We start from the raw sequence: 9758 nt of genomic DNA, 5'->3' as shown, positions 1-9758 counted from the left end.
GTGACGATCAATGCGCTCGTGCTCAACCTTTTCAATAAAAAGACAAAACAACAACAAAAAACATGTTTCTGAGATGTGTTTCCGTTCTTTAGTTCATCAAGATTAAAAGAGTAAGTCCAGAATCAGAGTCATCATGGGTATCTGTACATTTTATCATCTTCTGGCAAAGCCCCTGAGCATACAGGACCTCTATCTCCGAGTATCTTTAACCTCTAATCAGTTTATCTGTGATAAGTTAAGTCACAAGCAAAGTCTGTGTGGTCCCCTCCTAGGCTATTTGTTGGGGCTCTTAGGTTCTAAAGCAAAGATAAGGAGCGAACTTTCTGACCTTCACCAGCGTGTAAAAGTTGTCTCCATCTGTCACAGTGATTAAAGATGAGTGAATCAAGGATAGAGGGTTGACAGGATGAAAATGATCAAATTAGCAGAGGGGGCAGGAAGCAAGAAGGACACACAGTGCTCATACGACCGGTGCCAGAACTAGCATATTCGGCACCCTGGGGAGGCCCTAACAAGAACAAGAACTAATGCGAATCAGCACAAATACACAATAAGATAATAAGGTGTGTGCAAATTTGCAAATTCCATCTGTTTCTTGTTTTTGTTCTGCGCCCTGGATGGCTTTTGCCACATACACGCGGCCATTTCCCTTATGTTTAAATTTCTACTGACAAAATAGATGAATAAATACATTTGTCCACCACCCACCACACCAAAGCTGGAAGTTGCTCCGAGAGGTCGCTCAATTAGTCTGCACTACCCACATGTGAATTACTTCCTTAGTAAACATAATTAAATTATGACTGCGAATAAGTCAAACAGCAGGCATGAGAGAAGCATAGAAAAGTAAACTCATCACTCAATATTAGCCTTATAGGTGGCTGCTGCATGACTATATTGGCAAGATTTTTATCGGGTTTTATGTCAGTCTATCCACTTCATCACAGGAAACAATAATAACACCACAAGACCTATAATAAAACCAACTATTGTACCTCTTAAATGTTCTGTTGTGGCTCATCTGCAGCCTCATTATCACTAACATTATAGTATTCAGTGTGTACTTGTAAAACCCTTTGTGGTGTGGATTTACGAGGTGTTAAATAGAGTTTGCCAACTTCTGCATGACATAATTCTGTAATCACAGTATTTAATGCCTTTAAAATAGCACCAGGCTAATCATTTTTTATATTACATTGGTCGGTAATCATTAGGCACCAATTCCATCACAAGGGCCAACAATCACAGCATCTATCCCATCACAGAGACAGAAAATAGGGCTTGGCAGTGACAACACTGGCCTGTGATCTGGCTCTTCTGTGGCTGAATAGCAGGTTTTAGATTGGCCACAAGAGGGAGACAGTGACCATGTGTACTCTGCCCACACACACACACACACACACTCACACATGCACACACACACAGTATTGACACTACATTTTTTCACAGGTGAGATTTAATTGCACGTCAAAACTAACAAAGACAACAAAATCAAATATGAGGGCATTACACAGTAAAGTCAGTGACAACACACATGACTCATGAATGAACAACATGGAAAATACAGCATGATTATGGGTGCCCGAGGTCACCTACAGTGCAACAGTACTGGTCATTAAATCACATTCTACCTGACCTGTAAATACAATGTAAAAATGCCCTTTTAACAAGTCATTTATTTTCTTAAAATTTCATAAAACCAGCCAAGACAAACAAGTGATATCATCACACAGTCACACAAGTTCAAAATAGAAAGTTTCAGAGTGCACATCTACATGTTTGAGTGGTACAACAGAAAAAGGCAGTGTGTCATAGCTACAGGAAAAGTACTGAGAGGGTTGATTCTCTCTGAAAATGAAGGGTTGACTCATCAGAGAAACGGGAAATGCAAATATCACAGGTAGTCTGTCCAATCACAACAATCATCATTCTACCAGACGCCCCAGAACACGGACAAATACAAACCTCAGATGAATATAATACATTAAATAAAACACACTTGATTGCAATCAGTGCTGTGACTTTTTGCATCTCCAGCAGCAAATAAATTCTTGATCTCAACATCCAGCGTCAAACAAGTCATACTTTAAACACACACACACACTCTCAGATGTGCTAAATGGCAGTGTATTGATCTGGGGTAAAAAGAACATACTATAATATGGACAATTTTTGTATTTAGTATGTAGAAAACTGCACCATCACCATCACATACTACAAGACCGATGGGTGTTTCTCAAAGTCAAGTCAAAGTCTTCATTGAAGAGACCCAACCTTCACTTCCAGCAAATTGTGCGCAAAGAATTGTGGGTACTTTATACCTGCTGAGGATACACACATGCATCCTTTAAAATTCTCTAAATGAAGGACTCCTCTGTAGAATTTGAAGGATCCTTGACATCGGAACAGTCCTTAGGCGGGATGTGATGACGTAGCATCCTTGAAGTTCAGCCATTTAATGATCCTTCCTTGACTTTGAGAAACACCTGATGTCTCTCCACAGAGCAGCCACAGGCAATGAGAGGGATGAGGAAATATGAATACACTGAGTAACCAAACATGAGACGTGTAAGGGCAGAACCGTATTTCAACACTGTAATCCAAAGCTATTAGCAACCATCCGACTGACTGCAACATCTCACAATGAATATTTGAAGTTAACGGCTAACTGCATACAAAGTTAGAAAATGCTCACACAGTCAAAGTCAAAGGTAGGGAAACCATAGGTGAGGTGCATTTTAACATACTGAATATCAGACAATAATTCTCCATGTATACGCAAAGATCTAGAGTACAACCTTTTGTACAACCTTTACAAAATTTTGAATATAAAAAGAATCTAAAATGACGCATTCAGGGAGATGCATTGTCTAGCACATACTGGCTGCACCTGTGAGGCCTGGCAGTGGGCACAAAAAGGGCTCGTGATTATTTGGGAGATTATGGGTCAGTGTGCAAAACAAAGCAAGAAACAGGGAAGCCAGACAGGGGTACTGTTTTAAGCTTTTGCCTTTATCGTGTTGACAGAATGAAAGAGCAGCTCAGTATTGTTCCTAACTGCTGTATGTCCTGTGTTTTGACCTGTCTAAGCAAGTAATGTAATATCAAAAGTGCCAGATTGCAACATTATTTACCCACAAATCTTTCAAATTGAGTCTGTGGTGTCCGAGATATCACCTGACATGGATAAACAAACAAACAAGGAGTAGGTGTCCGATCACTGCCCTCAGTTCCCTGGAAGTATTTCAGCCACATCACTTGTGATTGCTTCAAGGCGCGGAGGGAAGAGAGTGGAAACACTTGCGCCTGCCCCACAAACCTTGAATGGCCTCTTTTCCATTCTCTCCTGTCCCATCGGGACCACCCACAGTCAAACAGAGCTGCTTTCTGGTTGTCGACATCACGCCGCGTTCACCATACGTCACGTCCAATCTCACGTCAGCAGCCATGAAGGAAAGGCAGCAAGGAAAGGAGGCCTTTTAAGGAAGTTGGAACACACCCAAGTAAGAAAGGAAAACTGCGCTGTGGTTGCCATAGCGACGATGTCCTCGTGGCGGGACCAGGGCAGTGGGAGATTTTACCGTGTCTGTTGCTCACAGTCATTAGATGCAGCAGGTTTAGGGTTCAGGGATCAGGTGGACGAGAGGAAGCGGTTGTTTGAGTCCACAAAAGTCAGTTTAGCTGCCCTCAGCTTGAGTCTCTTCTTCTTTAGCTGGACAGTCCTGGCTTTTGTCGGTGTTTTCTCCCTCATCTCCTGATACACAGAGGAAGAGAGGAGACAGTGAGTCAGTTACAAGCATAAGTTACTACTTGTGAAGTCAGTGATGTGAATAGTAAGTAAGACAAAAACTAGTAGTAATAGTAATTTGAATCTGTAACAAAAAACTTGGGGCAAAACTGACTTGTGTGGAGGGAGCTAAGAGTTTCCAGGACTTTGCCACCAGAATCTATGATAGCAAGGTGTGGTTTGTAGATAAGGCAAAATGACAAGGCCGATCAGTTAAAGCAAACTATCAGCCATCTGTCTCTGCCAGTGGGCTTCCTGCCAGCCAGCATGAGCGTTGGGGATCGCCCGGGACAGCCCCAGATTCAGCACCATGGACAGCAGTCATGACAGAATCTACGCAAACATCGCTCATTTAAAAAGTTAAAGCATTACGCACACAACGGAAAAGGTTGGTTCTCAAATGGTGCTGCAGCACACTGATGTGCCATGATGCAAATCCAGGTGTGCCGTGGGATTTTGTGATGACCACACATTATTATTGCAATGTAAAAAAAAAAGTTATGAATGAATTTTTGATTGACTGTATCAGTATGTTGTGTGCACCCCTTTCCTAATAAAGAGGCAAACTCTGCCGAAAAGGTAATTTAATTTAATTTAGAAAACCTTCACAGGGAACCTATTTGTTGACGTTCGTGCTAGGGAATTATAAGTGTGTGACCCATCACATTATCTTACATTAATTCCTGTTTAAATGGATGCTATTGGTGCTTTGATGTAATTTTAAAAGTTTAAAATGCTTTCTTGACTAATAGTTGGTTGTCAATTGTTATTTGATATTAGTAAATAAAAACAAATATAAATAAAGGTGTGCCTTGACATTTTGGCGTACCCTCTGGTGTACCGTCGGGCACAAAAAGTTTGAAAACCATGGTAAACAAAACAAATTTTTGCATTATAATTTGCCATGTTTTTTCTCCCTTGGTGGAGAATAAGAATACGGTTTGAATTCATACTGTAGTGACTGTAGGAAACTGTCACTCTCCTAGGTTTGTTTATATTTCGTTATCTTATGGAGTTTTCTGTTTGTGTTCCTTGTTTCATGTTATTCATTCATGTTTAATCTGCTTCCTGTTTTATTTTGTAAGTTCTCTCCTCATGTGTCATGTCTGGGTTTTACTTCCTGTCGTTGTGTGTTTTCCCACCTGTTTTCTGTCACACCTGTCTTGTTAGTCCCTCCCTGTTCCCAGAGTCTTCCCCTCACACCTCTTCTGTATTAGTCCTGTCTGCTCCACCCTTGTTGTTAGCCAATCTCCATTTCCCTCCTTTGCCCATGTCTTCCTACTCCAGCTGTGTCTTGTTGTTGTGATTAGTTTTTTGTGTATATACTGTATATATATACCTGTGTTGATCCTGTCTTCCTCCTGGGTGTATTCTGTGGTCGTGCTTGTATTCATCCCTGTGTTTTTCCTGTGCTCATCCCTATTCATCCTGTTTTTTTCGGTTGGTTTTCAGTTTGGTTTTTGGTTTTGTTTCATTTGGACTTTTCGTTGCCTCCCTGTACTGGATGTTTTCCATCAGCTACATTAAAGCTCGCCTTTTGTTAAAGACTGAAAGTCTTCCTCTGAACTGACTCATAACAGAAACAAACTCAAAGTCCCTGACAGGCTGAGGCTGGGCCTGGTTTACTTGTTTAACACGCCAACAAAAAATTCGCTGTGATCCAAAATCAGATGAAATACTTTTTAATGGAAAGGAATAAACAAATTTATAATTAAAAGCAAACAAAAGTGCAGTCAACAATAAAATCGGTGACCCACTCACCCCCTCTTTCCAACAAAAAAACACACAGGTCAACATGAGATGCTCATATAGATTATATGTGTCACCGCACAGATCCATCCCAAAAACCCTAATCACAAAAATATTATAAACGCTAATATCCCAAAAATCATTTGACAATACAAAAATATAACCATCCTAAAACATATTAATCCTACTAATCTTACAACATCTTTTCCTTTCTAATTTAATTCATGACTCCTACACATACAGTACCAAGTTTTATTTCACATTATTTACAAATGAAAACTTTCAATCTTTGGCACCCCCTGGTGGTGGTATCAAACATTACACTACCCATGCACACACCATACTCTTGATAGATGCAATTAAAACACACTACAAATTTTGAGCAGTGACAGGCTATAATATATCAATTATCTTGCTTAAATACACTGATTGTTTCCAAGTTGTTGATACCGATCCCTGTTTAATTGTTTATAGTTTCTCCTGTGAAAATATAGTTCACAATTCCTGCCTCACTTGTGCATATTGCTGCTCATTCTGCCTCAGCCACATTTCCACCACTCCCAAGGCCCCCTGACATCCATTTTCCATCCATCCCCCTGATGCCTTGGACCCTCCCTCCTTTCCCATCACCTGACTGCCCCACTCATCTACACATCTGCTTCCACTTCCCTCATCTGCATCTCTTTCCATCATCAGTCACTTCCTACATATACTGCCCCACTTCCTTTGTTCCCCTCTCAGCTCACCACTTTGATGTCTCTCACCTGACTTGTTGATGTTGAGCTGTGCCAGACTCTGTGACAGGTCAGCGGATCCTTCCACCCCAGCGCCTGCTGGGATGTCGTGGATGGCGTTCCTGCGGCCGGACCGCCGAGAGGCGATGAAGTCCTCATAGGTCGCCTCCACATCCGTCATCGCTAACACACCTCACCATAGCAGGGCCTGGCACACGCAGCAGCACAGGAAGGCTACACATGGACACACACGTCAACATGAGCTACATTTTTAGGAGGCTTTATGCAGTTTGTCCTGAGCAACTGTGCACAGTGGATGCATCTGCAGTCTGTGTTGACATGAAGAAAGTGACAGTGCACTCATTCAATACATCCCTCCCTCCTCTTATTTTATGACCTAATCCCTGATTAATCTATTTTAATCTCAATCGAGGGCACAGGCGACACCAGTGACACAAAGGAGACATATTCTGCAGAAGGAACACAGGGTGGTGGGACGGAAACACAAATGAGGGTGCTGTTGAAGTGATGCAATGCAGCACCCAAAAACACACACTCAAAGGGGTAATTACAGCACATGGGAGGACAGTACTGTATTCAAATGTCATTCCACTTGGAGTAAGCATGGAGCAGTAAGGGAGCTGTGTTGCCACAGAGATTTAGGTTAAACCCCTCTGTTGACATCCTAACACTCTGTATCAATTTGCCTGGGCGAGGCTGTCCTTCAGCACTTTGCACATGCTGGCTTCCCTGCCACATTGTCACTAATTAAAATCCATCAGCGTGAGATTTTTTTTTTATCTTAAGCAATCAATTTTTAATACATGCACTTTTAAGAGTACAAAAAAAAAACAATCTTTTGTGAGACTGCGTATCCCCTTGGTGATATAAAGGACAAGTTGGTTTTACTCCAGTTTAAATAATGGATTTTTAACTAATAGGGAATTTTTCAGAGATGACCTCAGCTCCCACATCCATCTGGGGCTATTTCCAGAGCCGAGCAGGCTGTGATTGACCGCGGCTATTTTTGGATGCCTCCTATGTCATCATCTGAGCCTGCTCCCACTCAGCTGTCATTCTCAAAATGGTGTCAAGACGGGCAGGACCCAACAGATGTTGTCCGTGCAATTGTCAGCCTCGACGTGGGGAAGCAAGAGAAACAGGATGACTGTTTTTCAATATAAAAATCAGAGAATTAGTATCATCTCAGATGCAAACTGTGATGACACTGATCTGCAGCTAGACCTTTAGAACATAAAAGGATATTCCTGAGTGTTAAGCATAAACCAAAATCTAAGAGCAGTGTGTGTGTTAACATCATGTCCCAAATCTTTAGATACAATCAATTTAGGTACAGAACTCTTGTCCAGATCTTAATGCTTATGGAAAAAATCAAATTCAGATTGATTATTATCATTACTAAATCATGAGCTTCATTTGTTACTGCCCCGTGAGTGTCGATGCTTTATTTGTAGAGCTGACAGAACATTCTTGGCATGGGTGTCCCAAGCTCATATCACATGAAATATTAATTGACAGTTTACATAATTTAGTCACGCTGTTGCACCCATAAAGTAGAACATCAGCAGTTCAGTGTGTGTGAGAGTGTGTATGAGTGATTATGTACCCTGCCCTTGCAGAGGCATGCTCCTGCTGTCCTCACGGCTCTGCTCCCGAGAGGTAACCAGAGCGCTCAGCTGGCCTCGACACCAACAATATATATCTAAAGCACAGACTTCCCAACAAATGTTTCTGAATCAAATCAGCGGACAGTGTCCTCTCTGTCACCGCCTAACAAGTGAAAAATAAAGAAACTTGGCTCCTCCTGCTCTGCAAGCATTTGATTTGCTGTGCTGCCAAACAGAGAATTAGCAGTGAGTGTGGCAGTGATGAGGAGTGCAGGAATCCAGTCCCACAAACTTATGCCAGTGTTATTCTAGGTGACCTCAGCATAGCTGGGACTGATGCCTAACACTCCCTCACTCACACATACACAAACTATACTCCTACACAAACATTTAGAAAGGTAACAATTGCCTTTATAACAACAGTATCACCAATATCTCAATATGATAGAATACAAATATAAAGTGGGCTATTTTGCTGTTATTTCTGCAGCATCCTATTAAATCCTATAGGCTGTAGGATTATGGCAGGATTAGTAAAGGGCTGCATTAAATGCCCTTGCTATGATTCTGCATGAGCTGCCATTAGTCCATTGACAACCTTTATTAGAACAGGCTTTAAATAATTGACGCCTTCCAACATTTATCATCTATTAAAGGCTAAGTGGAGGCGCTGCAGGCATCAAGTACAGTCGTGCGCATTTGGCTCCTCAGATAAATCACACTGTTGACACAGTAAAGCCCTCACCTTCAGGCTACATAAAGACAAGCCATTAAAGGTGCACGAGAATCGACACGCTCCAACTGTTTTCAATAATAAATCAACAGCCATATGCCTTTATGTGATGACAAAGACTCCCATAGAGCTCAGTCAGTGCCAGTGAACGCAGCCCTCACGGTGCACATGAAATTACGATGCCACACACGCACAGTCTGTTTCTACTGTTATTATTATTAGGTATTATTATGATCAGAGTACCTGTTTAGGTTAACGGGCTTCCCAGTATTCGCAGGGGTCAATCACATCAGCATGAAAGCCACTCGGTATTCCCCATTACGCTCGCGATAGAGGATTTACCAATGTCAAGTCGGTCAGAATACAACTGTTTCCGGGTAAAATTTCAAAATAAAGCCCTTATTTGTGAAGTAATACAGCCCTTAAAATTTATTGTTTCCTCCCCATCCAACTTAGTTTTCACTGGCTCATTTAGAATAAAGATTAAAATAAAATAAAATAAAAAAATAATACATTGGCTTTATCCTCGTGAGTACTGAATTTTTGTTTGGTATGCATTTTTGATTTCTCTTAGCTATTTGGGATCAGTGGGACTTGATAAGTATAAAAAACTAAACAGTCCCAATGTCCTCAAACGAGAAATTTCAAATTAACAGTGTCTTATTGTTGCTAAAACTGGTCTAATGTGTTGCCATATCAAACTACACACATTATTAATAATAAATAAACAAGTTTCAACTAATAAATGTGATCAGGTTTTGCACCTTGTCCACTTTTGTGTCGGGATCAGCTGCAGACAGACTTGGCAGAGATGGCTGCCATCTTGTTTTTACATGAATTAGTGTATTGTGCTCTTACTACCACTAGATGGCACAAAAAGTGTCCACGGGCGAGGACAACAGGTCTAAGCTAAATAGAATGAAGTATAAGGTCAAGTAAACCTGAAATGTGATTGCGTTATATGAGGATGCAGGGTGACAGGAGGTTATAATGCTTTTCTGGATACTCAAAGACGCTCTACAGAGAACAAGAACGACAAAACAAAACAAAAACGAGAGAGGCAGTTGTGTTGGGTGGAGAATGGGCCCTTATGAGAGATTGCCACCTTGGAAATATGTCTGTGTTCA

At 41.3% G+C, this 9758-nt stretch overlaps 1 protein-coding gene across 1 annotated transcript; it reads right to left on the bottom strand.

The window, feature by feature from the left end:
• Positions 1 to 1472: 1472 nt before the first annotated feature.
• Positions 1473 to 8983, bottom strand: pkia (cAMP-dependent protein kinase inhibitor alpha). Its single transcript, XM_049565033.1, has 3 exons — positions 8875 to 8983; positions 6301 to 6504; positions 1473 to 3754 (listed from the first exon to the last, which is right to left on the bottom strand). The coding sequence occupies exons 2-3, from the start codon at positions 6449 to 6451 to the stop codon at positions 3678 to 3680; spliced, it is 228 nt and encodes a 75-aa protein (XP_049420990.1). The 5' UTR covers positions 6452 to 6504; positions 8875 to 8983; the 3' UTR covers positions 1473 to 3677.
• Between the last annotated feature and the right edge of the window lie 775 nt (positions 8984 to 9758).

Source organism: Epinephelus fuscoguttatus, linkage group LG21 (genome assembly GCF_011397635.1).
Source record: "Epinephelus fuscoguttatus linkage group LG21, E.fuscoguttatus.final_Chr_v1".
Classification (NCBI taxonomy): domain Eukaryota; kingdom Metazoa; phylum Chordata; class Actinopteri; order Perciformes; family Serranidae; genus Epinephelus; species Epinephelus fuscoguttatus.
Note: the sequence above shows the minus strand (reverse complement) of the source record. Positions and strands in the feature narration are given on the sequence as shown.